Genomic DNA, 19,273 nt, shown 5'->3' with positions numbered 1-19,273 from the left:
ATCATTACTCAATACTCAATGTATTTCATTTGCAGGAAGTAGAATGTCCCTGGCTTTTCAAAGTGTTGGTATGGGCTGTTTTTTACTACAATGCATAATATGTCAGGGCTAGAGTGACATTTGAGGTGCACACATAGCTTATCCTAAGGAGTTCTCACAGTATTGCCCTCCTCCATCCTTACACATCACCATGGTTCTCATCAACTAATGATGTCTTACTCCCAAGTCTGTCTTGTTGGTGTGTCCCCCTGAATAACAAACTCATCACTCTCTTTAGTCTTGCTAACTGGTGTGTGGTTCCTCCCTGGTGTCCATCTCCATTTTCCCTTTCATTCTTTGTTTGTGGTTGTAATTGCGTTTGAAATGGCAGGAAATATTTATAATTATGGTGTCTCTTCCCCTCAGACACTAAGATCACTCAGAAATAAGACAAACAATAGAAATAAAACCTATGATGGAACCAATGCCCTGGGCCCAGTGTTTCAGCTTGATCGATCTGGATTTAGCCTATCAGATTGGATTAAGTCCCCATTAAAGTCAATGATTAGTCTCTTCACTTAATTCTATGTGCTTATTCCTGTCCTATAGGTGAAAAACTGCGCCCTGGTGTAACTGGTACTTTAGCCTAATTTGAACAACAAGAAGCAGCGTTGTTTGAGTTGAGCCTCTCAATGTAGCGTGGTAGCTAGCTAGCAGTGGCGATATCTGGTCTTGTGGTGGTATGGAACACTAACCTGCACTCCCGCTACCTGGCAAGGTGAGCAGCCATTCAAAGTGATCTCTCCTCTGTTTCCCCATCCCTCCTCTCCTGTTCCTCTTCCCATCCCTATCCTCCAAGGTGCCAGCAGTGTCCCTGCCTTCTTTTCAGAGGACGACTCCCAGTCCAACGACTCGAGCGACTCGGACAGCAGCAGCAGCCAGAGCGACGACGTGGACCAGGAGACCTTCCTTTTGGACGAGCCCTTGGAGAGGACCACCACCGCCTCGCACGTCAACAGTGCTGCCCAGGCGCCACGCTCCATGCAGTGGGCTGTACGCAACACCCCCAGCCAGAGAGCCACGGGTAGCGCCCCCTCCAGCTCCTCTACCCCCGCTGGTCAGTACTAATACTACTACATGCACAATCTAGGCGGTACTCACAAGCACTTTCATATTGACACATCCAAGATGGACTACATTAGGACAGTCTTGCAATGATTTAAAATGTCCTTTGTTTATCATTCTATCACGAGCTTATTGGACTGACTCAGTGGGATGTTTTTTGGTGTCATGTTCTGCTATGTACAATGTTGGTGAGGTCTGTCTGTGCTGACGCTCATGTCTCTGTGCCCAGCAGCGAGCTCCACCGGTCTGATCTACATCGACCCGTCCAACCTGCGGCGCAGCAGTGCCATCAGCACCAGCGCGGCCGCTGCGGCTGCAGCTCTGGAGGCCTCCAACTCGTCCAGCTACCTGACGTCAGCCTCCAGCTTAGCCCGGGCCTACAGCATCGTCATCAGACAGATCTCTGACCTGATGAGCCTCATCCCCAAGTACAACCATCTGGTCTACTCCCAGTACCCTGCTGCAGTCAAACTCACCTACCAGGATGCTGTCAACCTGCAGGTGACACAGACCCTCACACAGATCAAATTGAGGGGCGGCAGGTAGCCTAGTGGTTAGTGCGTTGGACTAGTAACTGAAAGGTCAGCTCGGGGATTCGATCTTGCAACAAGGTAAAAATCTGTCGTTCTGCCCCTGAACAAGGCAGTTAACCCACTGTTCCTAGGCCGTCATTGTAAATAAGAATTTGTTCTTAACTGACTTGCCTAGTAAACAAACAAAAAAAATGAAATACAAATTTGCGTTGTTACCTACCAATTTTTATTTTACCTTTTTATTTAACTAGGCAAATCAGTTAAGAACAAATTCTTATTTTCAATGAAAATTGAAACATGTTGGTGTCAACAAAGTGGTTCTGGAAGTATTTTATATGGTAATTATTATGTTGTACCTATGGGATAAGAAGCAATACAGACACCTTTCTGAATAAAGTGAATCAAATTGTTTTGATGAGATGCACATTTTCACTATTTCACTACACAAGTGGTATTGACGTTCTGACTGAAACAAGCTGTGTGTTAAACCACCAGAACTTTGTTGAGGAGAAGCTGATCCCTACGTGGAACTGGATGGTGTCCATCATGGACTCTACAGAGGCTCAGCTGCGTTACGGCTCGGCCCTGTCCTCAGCAGGTGACCCCGGACACCCATCCCACCCCCTCCACGCCTCGCAGCACTCCGCCCGCAGGGAGCGTATGACAGCCCGCGAGGAAGCCAGCCTCCGCACCTTGGAGGGACGCAGGTCTGGGTAAAATAAGTGTAACCCAAAATAGGGGAATCGAATGCTTTATTTGCAATCAGCAGTGTTTCATAGGCCGCCACTCGTTTCTAATTGTTTATGGATTATATTTCAAGTCACTATCTGTGTTCACGTGTGTTTCTTCCTCCCAGACGTGCTGCCACTCTGCTGACAGTGCGTCAAGGGATGATGTCAGCACGGGGAGACTTCCTGAACTACGCCCTGTCTCTGATGCGTTCCCATAATGACGAGCACTCTGACGTTCTGCCTGTGCTGGATGTGTGTTCTCTCAAACACGTGGCCTACGTCTTCCAGGCCCTCATCTACTGGATCAAAGCCATGAACCAGCAGACAACTCTGGACACAACACAGATGGACCGCAAGAGGTACTGACTCCCCTGGAATGGATGGACATGTTTACACTGACTCTTTCTCTACTGTCTTTTCTCCATTCCTCACCTCTGACCTTGGCTTCTTCTGCAATGCTTTTTGAGAAGGACGTGAGGAATCAAGGAAAGCCTAATTGAGAAGGAGCCACTGACTCACTTGAGAAAATGACCTGCATGTCAAATATTCAATGTGATTTAACTCTATTCGTTTACCCCACAGGAGCCGAGAGATTCTGGAACTGGGACTGGAAAATGAAGATTCTGAACATGAGAATGATGAGGACACCAATCAAAGTAAGTTATCGAATAATGAAAAAAAATATGCTTTGATATTTGTGTGTTCTGTTTGAAGTGTTCTCATACAGGTGTCTTAACCTATTATTTTTCACCTCAGTTTGATTGATAGCCATTTTAAGAGTGAGTTACTAGTCCATTGACATGTGGAGCACTGTTAGGTTGTTTTCTGGTATTGGAAGGCAGACAAGCCAGAAGAAAGGCAGTTAGGCAGAAACGAGGCAAAAAGAAGAGGGCAGCTCCCAAAGGTACAGTTAAGTTCAGATTAGACAAACAGTGTTGCCCTTTTTGAGTCATTTAAATCTGACAAACGATACTTAAACCGTTTGCTCAATCAGCCACCTTTAGTCACTGTTAGTGAACAGTGCTGTGAAAAAGTATTTGCCCCTTTTATAATTTTCTCAGCTTTTGCATATTTTTTTATATCGAATGTTATCAGATCTTCAACCAAAACCTAATATTAGATAAAGGGTACCTGAGTGAAAAAAATAACACAATTACATATTTTATAAACAAAGTTATGGAAAACCCAATGCCCCTGTGTGTAATTGCCCCTTACACTCAATAACTGTCTGTGCCACCTTTAGTTTCAATGACTCCAACCAAACGCTTCCTGTAGTAGTTGATCAGTCTCTCACGTCACTGTGGAGGAGTTTTGTCACACTCTTCACTCTTCTATCAGAACTGCTTTAACTCAGTGACATTTGTGGGTTTTCAAGCATGAACTGCTTGTTTCAAGTTCTGCCGCAACATCTCAATTGGGATTAGGTCTGGACTTTGACTATTCCAGGTATTCCCAAACTGGGGTATGTGTACCCCCAGGGGTATATGCAATGCTGTCAGGGGTATGCCAAATAAAAGTGATTTCACACCAAAAAATATGAATTCTTCACATTTCCAAACAGTACATTTTATATTTTCCAACGGGGCTATACATCTGGGTGAGGTTTTCTCACCTGAGTAGCCTCGTTTCACTGCCAAAAAAGACTTAAACCATTAAGTGTTCAGTGAAATAACCAAATGTTAAATACAGGTCACCTAGTCAAATAATTAACATCCAATCACATTTACTGTTACTCTCTCGCAGGAAACCTTCACTCTTGCACAGACATTTAGAAATGAAACATGGCAATTTGAACAATAAGCCATGTTTTCTTGAGTGAGAATAAAGACGACTTTCGAGTAGTAAGACAACATATACCATTAATAAGAAGCTAGAAGCGTCTTTTATATGGTGAGCTACTGAGTGGCAAGGACAGGCAAGCACCATCCTATTGTGCAGGACTTCATTCTTCTTGCTGCTGTGGATATGGCTGGGACAATGCTGGGGGAAAAGGCCCCAAAAAACTATACAGACAATGCCTTCATCAAACACTGGTTCACGACGCATCAGTGACATGGCAGGAGATGTTTTGAAACAATTACTCCTTCGTTTACAAGCCAGTGAATTATATGCGTTACAGCTGGAGGAGTCAACAGACGTGGCGGGCCTGGCTCAGCTCCTGGTATTTGTCCGTTACATTTATGGGGGGTCAATTAAGGCAGACATCCTGGTTTCCAGAAGAGGATATCAGGAGAGGATATTTTTAAGGTACTGGACAACTTTGTGACATCAAATGGACTTTGGTGGTCAAGATGTGTTGGTATCTGTACAGATGGCGCAAAAGCTATGACAGGAGTGGAGTGGTAATGCGCGGGCGTTACAGTTGCTCCCGACGCCACTTGGGTACACTGCAGCATCCACCGAGAGGCTCTTGCTACCAAGAGAATGCCTGACAGCTTGAAATATGTTTTGGACACTACAGTGAAAATGGGTAACTTTGTTAAACCAAGGCCCCTGAACTCTCATATTTTCTGCACTATGCAATGATATGGGCAGTGACCATGTAACCCTTTTACAACATACAGAAGTGCGCTGGTTATCAAGGGGCAAAGTATTGACACGTTTTTTGGAAATGAGAGACGAGCTTAGTTTTATTTACTGACCATAATTTTCACTTGTCTGACCACTTGCATGAGGCCAATCGTGTTAGAAACTCGTCATATCTGGGTGATGTTTTTTCTGGCCTGATTGATCAGAATCTAGGATTACAGGGGGACTACTCAACTATATTCAATGTGCGGGACAAAATTGAGGCTATGATTTAGAAGTTGGAGCTCTCTTCTGTCTGCATTAACAAGGACCACACACAGGTCTTTCAATCATTGTTTAAGTTTTGTGTGCAAATGAACTCAAGCTTATGGAAAATGTTGAATATGATGTAGCGAAGCACCTGAGTGAGCTGGGTGCCCAGGTACGCAGGTACTTTCCCGAAACGGATGACTCAAACTGGATTCTTTTCCCTTTCATGGCCTGCCTCCAGTCCACTTAATGATATCTGAACAAGAGAACCTCATCGAAATTGCAACAAGCGATTCTGTGAAAATTGAATTTAATCAGTATCTGAATAGGGCTGCGCTCAGAGTTTCTTGCCTTGGCGAATCGTGCTGTTAAGACACTGATGCTCTTTACAACCATGTACCGCTGAGAGTGGATTCTCGGCCCTCACTAGCTTAAACTAAATACAGGCATAGACTGTGAAATTATATAATACTGACTCTCTCCAATACAATCCAACATTGCAGAGTTATGTGCAACCTTTCAAGCACACCCTTCACATTAACCTGTGGTGAGTTAGTCACAATTTTTTATGAATAAGGTTTTATGTAAGATGGTTAAATAAAGAGCAAAATTATTGATATTATTTGTGCCCTGGTCCTATAAGAGCTCTTTGTCACTTCCCACTAGCCGGGTTGTGACAAACTGACTCATTCTTATATTTAATAAATGTATTGTATAGTGTGTGGCATGCTTACAATGATGGCAAAAACCAACATTTGAGAGTGCCCTGCCCCTGATGCTAGAGGGGGTACATGGCTGGAGGTTGAATGATTGAAGGGGTACGGGACTATAAAAAGTTTGAGAACCACTGGACTAGACTATTCCAAAACTTAAAATGTGTTGCTTTTTTGCCACTTTCATGTAGACATGATTGTTTTGGATCATTATCTTGCTGCGTGACCCAGCTGCGCTTCAGCTCACAGGCGGATGGCCTGACATTCTGCTGTAGAATTCTCTGATGCAGAGCAGAATTCATGGTTCCTTCTATTAAGGCAAGTCGTCTAGGTCCTGAGGCAGCAAAGCATCCCCAAACTATCACACTAACACCACATGCTGTGCTTCTACCCTGCATCCCACTGCGGGCTTGCTTCTGAAGCTAAGCAGGGTTGGTCCTGATCGGTCCCTGGATTGGGAGCCCAGATGCTGCTGGAAGTGGTGTTGGAGGGCCAATAGGAGGCACCATTTCCTCTGGTCTAAAAAAAAAATGTAACATCCCATTGCCCTGTGTAGGGTGCAGTCTTTCGGATGGGATGTTAAACGGGTGTCCTGACACTCTGGTCACTGAAGATCCCATGGCACTTATCGTAAGAGTCCTGGCTAAATTCCAAGTCTGGCCCTCAGAGTTGCTGTATATATAGTCTTCACACAGTTCGCAATGAGCCAGGCGGCCCAAACAGCTGCATATACCCTGACTCTGCTTGCACAGAACGCAAGAGAAGTGACACAATTTCCTTAGTTAATATTCCCTGCTAACATGAATTTATTTTAACTAAATATGCAGGTTTGAAAATATATACTTGTATTGATTTTAGGAAAGGAATTGATGTTTATGGTTAGGTTCATTGGTGCAACGACAGTGCTTCTTTTCAGAAATGCGCTTGTTAAATGATCACCCGTTTGGCGAAGTAGGCTGTGATTCGATGATAAATTAACAGGCACCGCATTGATTATTTGCAACGCAGGACAAGCTAGTTAGACTAGTAATATCATCAACCATGTGTAGTTAACTAGTGATTATGTTAAGAATGTTTTTTTTATATATAAGATATGTTTAATGCTAGCTAGCAACTTACCTTGGCTCCTTGCTGCACTCGCATAACAGGTGGTCAGCCTGCCACAGTCTCCTCGTGGAGTGCAATGTAATCTGCCATAATCGGCGTCCAAAAATGCCGATTACCGATTGTTATAACTTGAAATCGGCCCTAATTAATCTGCCATGCTGGTTTTAATTGATTGACCTCTAATCTAAATATTATATGTGAAATGCTAGATAGTGTATGTGATATAAACAGAGGTCTACTTTCTTGGGGGCCTGAATATTGATTGGTTTTCATCAAGCTGTCTGCTCAAGAGGAAGCTTCTTATTGTAACCAGTGCCTGTAGTCTGGTTCAGGTTATTAATCAACCTACCAGGGTGTTTACAAACACTACAGGAACAAGATCATCCACATGTACCGTTCACATTTTTACTAATGCTGTGGAAATTTGTTCTAAAGCTATATCCGTGCCCATTGAATGCAGTGATATTGTGGCTATATCCAGGAAAGCCAAAGTTCCAACAGCTGGGCCAAAAATAGTGTATAAGAGATCATACAAAATATTTTGCTGTGATTCTTATGTGGATGATGTTAAAACATATTTGTTTTTCTGATGTGATTAATGAGGAGCATCCAGAAGCTGCACTTGATGAATTTATTATATTGCTACTTCCAATTATTGATAAACATGCACCTGTTAAGAAACTGACTGTTAGAACTGTTAAGGCTCCATGAAGAATTGAAAAACTGTATTGATGAAGAATTGAAAAACTGTATGTTTGAAAAGGATGGGGCAAAAGGAGAGGCTAAGTCTGACTGTAGATCTGACTTGCTTACTTACTGCAAATTGTGAAATTGTGACTGAACTTAACAAAGAACTTTATTATGAAGTCAAGATCAATGATATAAAGAATGATGGAAAAAACTTTGGAGTACTTTTAAATGAAATTATGGGCAGAAAGACAAATTAAACTCCCATCTTTCATCGAATCAGATGGCTTATTCATCACAACATTTGATGTTGCCAATTTATTTTAATGATTACGTCATTGGCAAAGTGGACAAACTTAGGCAGGAAATGCCCACATCAAACAGTGAGCAATTATATTCATGCAAAAAACAAAAATGATGAAAGAAAAGCAGTGCAAGTTTGGATTTTGTAAAGTTAGTTTGGGAGAGGTGGAACAATTATTTTTAATGGTCAATAATGACAAACCTCCTGGAATTGACAATTTTAGATGGAAAGCTACTGAGGATGGTAGAAGTGGCTATAGGCAGCTATCAGTCATATTTTTAATCTGAGCCTAGAGGAAAATCTTTGTCTTCGGGCCTGGAGGGAAGCCAACGTAATTACGCCTTTACTTGTTCTAACAGCAGACCTATAAGCTTGCTGCCAGAAATTGTTTGACCAAATAAAATGCTATTTCTCTATAAACAAATTAACAGACTTTCAGCATGCTTTTGGAGGAGGGCACTCAACATGTACTGCATTGCCACTGATTAGTTGAAAGAAATTGATAAGAAGATTGTGGGAGCTGTACTGTACTATTAGATTTCAGTGCAGCCTTTGATATTATTGACCATAACCTGTTGAAAAACTTAAGTGCTATGGCTTTTCAACCTCTGTCATATTGTGGATTCAGAGCTATCTATCTAATAGAACTCAAAGGGTTTTCTTTAATGGAAGCGTCTCTGTCAAACGTGATGTACCGCATGGCAGCTCTCTAGGCCCTCTACTCTTTTCTATTTTTATCAATGACCTGCCACTGGCATTAAACAAATATATGTGTGTCCATGTATGCTGATGATCCAACCATATACGCATCAGCAACCACAGCTAATGAAGTCACTGAAACCCTTAACTTCTTGACGCTACCCATCCCTTTAGCGGGATAATTGTCATCAACAACCGCTGAATTGCGTAGCGCCACATACAAATAAGATTACTAAAAATATTCATATTTGTGAAATCACAAGTGCAATATAGCAAAACACAGCTTAGCCTTTTGTTAATCCACCTGTCGTGTCAGATTTTGAAAATATGCTTTACAGCGAAAGCAATCAAAGCGTTTAAGTTTATCGATCGCTCGACAACATTATGTACACCTAGCATCAAGTAGCTTGGTCACGAATCAGAAAAGCAATCAAATGAATAGTTTACCTTTGATCTTCGGATGTTTTCACTCACGAGACTCCCAGTTACACAAATGTTCCTTTTGTTCCATAAAGATTATTTTTATATCCAAGATAACGCCCCACACAAACGGAGGTATGTTCAGAAATCCACAGGAAAGAGCGGTCACGACTACGCAGACAAATTCTGTTTTTAAAATATATCATTGATAATATAGCAACCGCGACTGTCTTTTGCAGTAGGAGAGGGAAAGGCAACGGCTGCCCAAACTCTGTTGCGCCAAACAAAGCAAAACGCCGCTGGCACCCGGCCATACAATGACACGATGTTGTCTTTCTCGCTCATTTTTCAAAAATCAAAAGCCTGAAACTATGTCTAAAGACTGACACCTTGAGGAAGCGATAGGAAAAGGAATCTAGTTGATATCCCTTTAAATGGATCAAAGGCAGGCTATGGAACATAGAGTTTTCAAAATAGAAGCCACTTCCTGGTTTGATTTTCCTCAGGGTTTCACCTGCAATATCAGTTCTGTTATACTCACCGACAATATTTTGACAGTTTTGGAAACTTTAGTGTTTTCTATCCTAATCTGTCAATTATATGCATATTCTAGCATCTGGTCCTGAGAAATAGGCCGTTTACTTTGGGAACATTATTTTTCCAAACATAAAAATAGTGCCCCCCAGCTTAACAAAGAGATGCAGTCTGTTTTGGAATGGGTGGCCAGTAATAAACTGGTCCTGAACATCTCTAAAACTAAGAGCATTATATTTGGTAAAAATCATTTCTTAAGTGCTATACCTCAGCTGAATCTGGTAATAAATGGTGTGGCTATTGAACAGGTTGAGGAGTGTCGTGGAAATGTCCTTCATTTACCAAATCATGAGAGCAAACCACACACAAGTCAGAGTTAGTTATCACAAAGTCCATCTTTAATTATATGAGCTCTATCACAACCCTGTGACTCTCAGATCAGTTCAGTGTCTATCAATGAATTCTCTGAGAGTCCCTCACACATTGTTACTGAGATCCTTTATAGCAAAGACACACATATCCAGACAGCATAGGCATAATTTATCGTTCAGCTTCGTCTCCTAAACTATGTTATTTTCTCATACTCAGAACCATAAACCAATCCTCCATATCAACAGGCATATATCAAATCCATCCTATCTTGTCAAGATCAGAGACACACTGACTGGCACACAGACATTGTGGAGCCAAGAGATACACGCTTGACCTCTCCCCTCTCTCCGGCCCAAGCAACTTAGTCTTGACATAGAACAGATACTGCAACCCCGCCACAGTATTATACAAAAATAACATTCTGATGAGAAGTAACTTACAAACATATGATGAATATAAAACATCTTACCTATGTTACCAACCAATTCTGATTATTCCCCAACAGGAGACTATATTACTTGGCGTTACATTAGATTGTAAACATTCATGGTCAAAACATATAGATTCAATGGTTGCAAAGATGTGGGGAGGTCGAGCCATAATAAAGAGATGCTCTGCTTTTTTGACACCACACTCCAAAAAGAAAGTTCTGCAGGCTCTAGTTTTGTCTAATCTTGATTATTGTCCAGTTGTGTGGTCCTGTACTGCAAGGAAAGACCTAGTTAAGCTGTAGTTGGCCCAGAACAGAGTTGCACGTCTTGCTCTTCATTGTAATCAGAGGGCTGATGTATAAATACTATGCAGAAATGATGCAGTCAGTCTCTCCTCGACTCGTAGCCAAGAGAGACTGACTGCATCACTTCTTTTTATAAGAAACGTGTTGAAAATCCCAAATTGTTTGCCTAGTCAATTTACACACAGCTCTGACGCGTGCACACACTTACGCCACATGGTCTTTTCATAGTGCCCAAATCCAGGACAAATTCAAGAAAATGTACAGTATTATATAGAGCCCTTATTGCACCGAATGTCCATCTCATATTGCTCAAATAAACAGCAAACCTGGTTTTAAAACCCCAAAAAAGCAACAACTCGCGGCACAACGCCTCTCCCCTATTTGACCAAGAGTTTGTGTGCATTGATATGTGGGATACGTGTGCCTTTTTAAAAACATATTTAGTTCTGTGTAATGTTCTTCTGTATCATGTTTTGTGTGGACCCCAGGAAGAGTTGCTGCTGCTTTTACAACAGCTAATGGGGGATCCTAATAAAATACCAAATACCATCACAGTAACCTAATCATGCCCAGCTTACAATTGGCTCATTCACCCCCCCCCCCCCCCCCCCCCCCCGTAACTATTCCCCAGGTCATTGCTGTAAATGAGAATGTTTTCAGTCAACTTAACTGGTAAGATAAGGGTTAAATAATAAACATGCTTGACCATTGCATACCACAGTAAGACCTTTAACCAGTCTTTGGTTTTCGCCAGGCATAATGGGACCCATGTCGTCCAAAAAGTTTTACTTATCTTTCCATAGAACATTCATTCTTCAGGTGCTTTTTGACAAAATTGAGTCAACTTTTTGGAGGAGATGGGTCCCATTTATGTCTGGTGAAAACAAAACTCTGCATTGCACAGTAAGAAACTCCTACCAACGGTCAAGCATTGTGATGGTTTGGGGATGCTTTGCTGCCTCATGACCTGGATGACTTGCCTTAATAGAAGGAACCATGAATTCTGCTCTGTATCAGAGCATTCTACAGGAGCATGTCAGGCCATCCGTCTGAGCTGAAGCGCAGCTGGGTCAAACGGCAAGAAAATGATCCAAAACACACAATCAATTCTACATGAAAATGGTTAAAAGGCAACAAATTGTACGTTTTGGAATGGCCTAGTCAAAGTCCAGACCTAATCCCAATTGAAATTACATTGTGGCAGGACTTGAAACGAGCAGTTCATGGAGCCACAAATGTTGAGTTAAAGCAGTTCTGCATGCAAGAATTGGCCAAAATTCCTCCACAGGTACGTGAGAGACTTAACAACTACAGGAAACATTTGATTGCAGTCATTGCAGTTCAAGGTGGCAAAACCAGTTATTGAGTGTAAGGGGGCAATTACTTTTTCACACGGCGGAATTGGGTGTTGCATCACTTTGTTAACCAAAATGTGTACTTTAATTATTTGTAAGCACAGGTTCACTTTATCTAATATGTTTTAGTTTAAGATCTGATAACATTCAATAGCAAAAATAGAGAAAATCAGAAAGGGGGCTAATATTTTTTCACGTCACTGTAGGTCATGGCTCTCCAAACCTGTTTACGGAGAGCTACCCTCGTAGGTTTTCACTCCAACCCCAGTTAAGTAACCTGATTCAGATTATCAACCAGTTTATTATTAGAATCCAGTGCGTGTGATTACAGTTGCCGTGAACCTACAGCACGGTTGCTCTCCAGGAACTGGGTTGAAGAGCCCTGATGTAGGTGATAGGTAGTTTGAACTATGTACAGTCATTTTTTTGGTCAGTCTTTCCCAGTGGTCGTTTGCAGTGTGGAGGAAGTAGTGCTGACCTCTCTCCCTCTCAGGCTCCACGCTCCAGGATAAGGAGGATGACACGGTCCCTGCTGAGATGGGACAGAACCACCCGTTCTTCCGACGCTCTGACTCCATGACCTTTTTGGGCTGTATCCCCCCCAACCCCTTCGAGGTCCCCCTGGCTGAGGCCATCCCCCTGGCAGACCAGCCTCACCTCTTGCAGGTTAGCACATTTCTTTCATTTGCACTGACCAGTAAGTAATTGCATGCTTTCATGATCAGTCAACGTCAATTGATTATGTATTTTCAGATTCGTGAGGGTAGCCTATCATTTGGCATATAGCTAGCTAGCTAAGTTTCACTCAAGAGGTTATGCTTTTGAAAGAGCTTGACATCGGCAAGTCCTTGTCATATTGTCATTCGGACTACTGTCTTCGCCTCTATAGATGCCAAGCAAATGAAACGATATAGACTTTTAGTTTATCCTCTGAAAGTTAGCTTAACTAGCCATATTGATGTCATCAGTTATTAGTTTTCCAATTTGACATGGTTCATAAATCATGTTTTGTCAGCAGCAATTGCGATTTAAATACCAAAAAAATGTTAAAGGTTTAATGTTAGCTAACTTCACTAAGTAGGTCTGTGTTGGTTGGAGAAAAAAGTACATTAGCTCTACTTAATACTACGTTTAGCCAACTGTACAAAGTTTCTACCGGTAGCTTGCAAAGTAAGCCATTATCAGTTAACAATGGGCTTACATCGGCAAATGCGCCCTTCTGCTGCTTGACAGGCAGAGCCCACCAAGGATGGTGAAGTGAACCTAAACCACTCATACTAATCAGCTGTAGTTCACTTATAATTCAATTATCAAATTAATGGTGGCCAATATTGAGATATTGTGAGTCTACCTTCACGTATCTGAAAATACAATTGTTTACTGATCATGACAAGCATGCAGTTACTTGCTGTATAACTCTGATGACAGAGCTAAATGTGGAGTAATCTGAACTGTGTAGTTCTGACTATGCTCTTCAAGGTGATGGTATTAAAACCAAATAGTTATAACATTTAACAACCCCTTAACTGTATTTTAGTTGTCAATGGTTTTTAACTGAGCTCAGGGTCTCCTTGCGCCCCAGCAGGCAAATATAACTCTGCATCTTATTGTGACATTTTATTGATAACTACCTATAAGAGAAATTCTATTAACAAAGTGGAATTCAAGTGACATGTGCAGGTGAAGTCCTAACGGGCTCCCAAAACAGCCTGTTCTGTACAATCCTTAATGCAGTGTTCTGACAGTAATTATGTTAAAACACAACTATAGAGCTTCTTTGCCTACTTATAGCTTTATGGAGCAAGCTGTGTAATCTACTCTAGAAGATCTCATTTTTTTTTAGTTTGTTACAATAATATGACACTGCAACTTATTTTAAATTTTTCTACCTCCCAGCCCAATGCAAGGAAGGAGGATCTGTTTGGCCGTCCTAGTCAGGGCCTGTACTCGTCCTCGTACACAGCAAGCAAAGGTCTGGCCGAGGCCGCCCTGGACCGCAGCTGCATGGAGGTTAACATGGGCTCCTCTCAGGTATACATAACACACTGTGTGCCCTGACAACACACCAGCCCTGCTCTAATACTCTTATCATGCATCCTTCCTTTACCCCTCATCCCTTCAATCAACATGCATCCCCCCCCCCCTCCTTTCTTGAAAGAATCCATGGTCTAACATGACTGGATTGGTGAAAGAAATGCAATGGAAACTGGAAAGCTTGCTAACGCCAATCCATGTTAGATCAGTGATTAGCACTTCATGGAAGGAAAAAGAGGAAGGAAAGATGATTCAAATTTTTGGAGCAGGGCCAGTCTTCACAGTACTTTTCCATCCTAGAAAAACATTAATTATAGCACCATTCACTATAACCACAGCTGTGTTCTGTCCCCATGGATCCCACAGATCCTACCCACTAAGATGTCCTACTCAGCCAACTTGAAGAACGTGATGAGTATGGAGACTAGTCAGCGCGGCCGAGAGGACCAGCCCATGGACCAGGAGCTAGTGGCTCCAAAGCCAGGCCCCTCACCCCACGACCTAGCTGCCCAGCTGAAGAGCAGCCTCCTGGCTGAAATAGGTCTCACTGAGAGTGATGGCCCCCCGCTCCCTTCCTTTAGGTATGGTACACATGGCTAGTAAATAACTGAAAATTCCATCTAGGTTTGCTTTCTCAGTTTGATTTGCTTCAGTAAGGAAACAATGAATATAGGTAGATTATATAAATAAATACAAATGTTCCCCACTCAATTCTCGCCCTCTCTTTGCTTATTACAACTGCATATGTAAATGCCCCTTACTCTCCTGTCTTTTGTATTAACAAGGACGTAACATTGTTGTGCCTTCTCCTGTGTTCTCCAGACCCCACTGTAATATTAACCAGGAAGTATATCATCTCTCTGTCCTCTCCAGACCCCACTGTAGTTTCATGGGGATGGTGATCTCCCATGACATGCTGCTGGGCCGCTGGCGTCTGTCTCTGGAGCTGTTCGGGCGCGTCTTCATGGAGGATGTTGGAGCAGAGCCTGGATCGGTATGCACACTCAGAGATTGGTGTTTAAACATTTATATTTACAGTATTTCTCCAACCTCAAACCATTAATACAATGAAATCCACAAAAATATATAGCTAGACACAAAATAAAAAAATACCATTACCAAGATGATGGGCTAGAAAGTTTGAATTTCCTGGCTGGGCTGTTGAACAGCGCATTGATAATTCAAATGGAACTGTTAAAAGGCTTTACCTGTGGATTATCGTGAATAACTAATGGCTATCAACCAATCAGAATCCCGGATCCAAATGTATCTTTTTATTTCAGTAGACGAGTCACTAAGGCACTACAGCTTTCTGTCCCCAGATCTTGACAAACATGTAATGAAGAAAAGTACAATTACCAAGATGAGATCAGGACTAAAAAAACAATCTGTTAAACATTTAAAAACAGTTGAAGATCTAACCAGACATTTAATCCCGTCTGACTGACCCCGTCCCTAGATTCTGACCGAGCTGGGGGGTTTTGAGGTGAAGGAGTCTAAGTTCCGCCGGGAGATGGAGAAACTCCGTAACCTCCAGTCCCGTGACCTGGCCCTGGAGGTGGACCGTGACCGTGACCAGTTGATCCAGCAGACCATGAGGCAGCTCAACACCCACTTTGGACGGCGCTGCACCACCACACCCATGGCTGTGCACCGCGTCAAGGTCACCTTCAAGGACGAACCGGGCGAGGGTAGTGGCGTGGCCCGTAGCTTCTACACGGCCATCGCCCTGGCCTTCCTTTCCAATGACAAGCTGCCCAACCTGGACTGTGTGCAGAGCGTCAGCAAGGGCATGCAGGCCAGCAGTACGTGTCATCACGATTACAACTCAAGTATGACATTGAGTATGAAACTACTAGCGTCAATTTATGAATTACTTAACTCAAATGGCAGTTTAACGTGGTGGTGGTGATAACAACTTACTACTACCACCACTCTGGGGGAAGCAAGAGGATCCATATATATCTATATCTATATCTTTCCTAAAGTCTCCCTCTGTGTGTAGATCTGATGCAGCGGCTGAGGAACAGAGACCGGGAGAGGGAGCGGAGGAGTGGAGGGCTCCGAGCCGGCTCTAGGAGAGACCGAGACAGGTGAGACATACCTCCCTGCCCACCAACCCTGTGGTTGTAGTGTGCTTTGGGCTATTAGGACATGTTGCCTTTCAGAAAACATTTGACCATCTGTTAATGTGTTAGGCTGGAGTTACACAAAGCAACCGTTAAGCAAATTTAGTTGCAGTTAGAGGTCGCAAGTGACATCTCAAGCAACTTTGCTGATACACTAAGTAACTCAAACGTGATTGAAATTGTGTGCAACAGCCAATCAAATTGAAGCTGCATTGTCATATGGTTTGAGAAGTCGTAACTCACCTAATGTCTTCTGCTGCAGTACATCAGGATTTCACTAATTAATTGTTTATCCAACCGCATGGTTATTGTATAAGAATGGATTTGGACAAAATGCTGGCTGTACAATTTAGCTAGATAGTCAAAATGAAAATGTTATTTAGCTAGCTAGCAACGAGCTAACCAAGCTCGCAATGACCTAAGCTAGCTAGTGCAGTTCATGTTGGACATTTTTAGTTGAAACTGGTCTGAGGTCTGGGTTCACTTCAAAAATTACATTTATTGACTACCAAACCATGTACCTTAACCATGACTTCCCATAATGCCAATATTTATTTACAGCTCCCGTTTGGCTAATGTCTCTTCTACCAACCTTGATCGCGGTTCCTGCAGCACTGACAGCTGTGTTGACATGACAACTGGGTCGGAGTTCCGAACCTTCAAATGGATCATGTGCGAAGCATTCATTTTGATTGGCTGTTGCTTGCAACTAGTGCACAAAGTTGAATTTTTTGGAACTTGATGCAACCACGTTGTAGATTAATTACTTATCAGTTGCTGGGGGTATTACACAAAGCAATCCAAATGCAACATAGTTTGAAAGTTGTAACTATAGCCTTATACTTCTCACCACTGAAAAAATAAAAATGTTTACACTACTGAGCTGAGCCGAGCCTAGCTGACCTGGTTACGCATCCACCATAGTTTCTGGCCTGCGCTGCATTGTCTCACGTCGGATAACATGGCGGCCGTCTGCACTGATCTGTCTGATCTCGCGCACACTCATGGGATAGCTAAAAAGAAGTCCGGCTACAATATGCTGTCCTAACATTCAAAAATGTTACCAAGGTGACATCGTTCACTGAACCCGCTTTCATCCTCGAGTCAGTTAATCTTACCAAAAACTATAAACCTGTAGCTAATGTTTTGCAAAAATGTAATGAGTAAGTCTTCACTACCTAATTCTATATCTAGGGAAGGTGTATTGTGGTGGTAGAATCCGTATTTATGAAATTCTATATGTGTACGAACATTTCTAATCAATCCATATGAAAAGACAAGGATTCTGACACCAGTTCACACACTCAATGCTGAATACTCCCTTTAGCTCTAGCAATACACATGAGTTTTCATGATATCTGTTCTGCTGTGATTAGCATGCCGAGTTCTACAGCAGAGCTGACTGCTCTCTACCACGTTATCGCGTTGGCCAAATGTTACAAAGTAGCGAGGCACAATGGCAGCTGTCAATCAGATGCATGCTGATTTCTTAGAACAGTTTATTAACTTTGGTTCTGTACTTCATCAACAAGCTGTTAAACTAGCTACCATATGACCATTCAAACAAGCTTGTACTTGGCTGTTAGCTGGAGCATGGTTTGCTGTAGTAGCCATTCTGTCATAGCTACCGAGAGCGGAGCCATTTTCACAATTAGGAACTACTGTTAGGCGGATGAGCAAAATCCAAATTGTATAGATGAGTTCCACGTCCTACAAGACTGATCGGTTGAGGGACTGGCATTGCGTAGGAGTGATGCGATCTGGCGTAAGACAATGGCCTGCACTGGCCAGTTTGGTTCGGGTCGGCACGATGGTGTAGAATGTTTGAGGGCGCTAGCTAACCTTCCCTTCTGTGTGTGTGTTCCAGGGACTCGAGGAGACAGCTGTCCATTGACACCCGGCCCTTCAGGCCAGCCTCGGAGGGAAACCCCAGTGATGAACCTGACCCCCTGCCTGCCCACAGACAGGCCCTGGGAGAGAGGCTGTACCCCCGCGTCCACGCTATGCAGCCGGTACCTACCAGTTTTACAGTCAAACGAGCGCATAAATTATAGTTAAATGATCTATAATCTGTAAATGCAGTATCCATTCTATATATATATATATATATATATATATATATATATATATATATATATATATATATATATATATATATATATATATATATATATATATATATATATATATATATATATATATATATATATATATATATATATATAGAGCTCAAAAAAAATAAAGGGAACACTTAAACAACGCAATGTAACTCCAAGTCAATCACACTTCTGTGAAATCAAACTGTCCACTTAGGAAGCAACACTGATTGACAATAAATTTCACATGCTGTTGTGCAAATGGAATAGACAACAGGTGGAAATTATAGGCAATTAGCAAGACACCCCCAATAAAGGAGTGGTTCTGCAGGTGGTGACCACAGACCACTTCTCAGTTCCTATGCTTCCTGGCTGATGTTTTGGTCACTTTTGAATGCTGGCGGTGCTTTCACTCTAGTGGTAGCATGAGGCGGAGTCTATAACCCACACAAGTGGCTCAGGTAGTGCAGCTCATCCAGGATGGCACATCAATGCGAGCTGTGGCAAGAAGGTTTGCTGCGTCTGTCAGCGTAGTGTCCAGAGCATGGAGGCGCTACCAGAAGACAGGCCAGTACATCAGGAGACGTGGAGGAGGCCGTAGGAGGGCAACAACCCAGCAGCAGGACCTCTGCCTTTGTGCAAGGAGGAGCAGGAGGAGCACTGCCAGAGCCCTGCAAAATGACTTCCAGCAGGCCACAAATGTGCATGTGTCTGCTCAAACGGTCAGAAACAGACTCCATGAGGGTGGTATGAGGGCCCGACGTCCACAGGTGGGGGTTGTGCTTACAGCCCAACACCGTGTAGGACGTTTGGCATTTGCCAGAGAACACCAAGATTGGCAAATTCGCCACTGGCGCCCTGTGCTCTTCACAGATGAAAGCAGGTTCACACTGCGCACGTGACAGTCTGGAGACGCCGTGGAGAACGTTCTGCTGCCTGCA

At 42.7% G+C, this 19,273-nt stretch overlaps 1 protein-coding gene across 23 annotated transcripts in view; it reads left to right on the top strand.

Annotated features, from left to right (window-relative positions):
• LOC110485245 (E3 ubiquitin-protein ligase UBR5) overlaps positions 1 to 19,273 on the top strand; it is a 46,621-nt gene that overhangs the window by 22,886 nt on the left and 4,462 nt on the right. For 9 of the 23 annotated variants that reach the window (XM_036943896.1, XM_036943910.1, XM_036944001.1 and 6 more), the window contains 13 exons: positions 839 to 1,096; positions 1,334 to 1,605; positions 2,133 to 2,350; positions 2,494 to 2,727; positions 2,951 to 3,024; positions 12,567 to 12,739; positions 13,970 to 14,104; positions 14,474 to 14,688; positions 14,981 to 15,101; positions 15,567 to 15,951; positions 16,113 to 16,200; positions 16,798 to 16,908; positions 18,104 to 18,248. In XM_036943896.1, the coding sequence (XP_036799791.1) occupies positions 839 to 1,096; positions 1,334 to 1,605; positions 2,133 to 2,350; positions 2,494 to 2,727; positions 2,951 to 3,024; positions 12,567 to 12,739; positions 13,970 to 14,104; positions 14,474 to 14,688; positions 14,981 to 15,101; positions 15,567 to 15,951; positions 16,113 to 16,200; positions 16,798 to 16,908; positions 18,104 to 18,248 (2,429 nt within the window). The remainder of the gene's footprint in view (positions 1 to 838; positions 1,097 to 1,333; positions 1,606 to 2,132; positions 2,351 to 2,493; positions 2,728 to 2,950; positions 3,025 to 12,566; positions 12,740 to 13,969; positions 14,105 to 14,473; positions 14,689 to 14,980; positions 15,102 to 15,566; positions 15,952 to 16,112; positions 16,201 to 16,797; positions 16,909 to 18,103; positions 18,249 to 19,273) is intronic. The other 14 variants (XM_021556416.2, XM_021556409.2, XM_036943961.1 and 11 more) reach the window with 10 other exon arrangements.

The sequence above is a fragment of the Oncorhynchus mykiss genome, chromosome 2, assembly GCF_013265735.2.
Source record: "Oncorhynchus mykiss isolate Arlee chromosome 2, USDA_OmykA_1.1, whole genome shotgun sequence".
NCBI lineage: Eukaryota > Metazoa > Chordata > Actinopteri > Salmoniformes > Salmonidae > Oncorhynchus > Oncorhynchus mykiss.
Note: the sequence above shows the minus strand (reverse complement) of the source record. Positions and strands in the feature narration are given on the sequence as shown.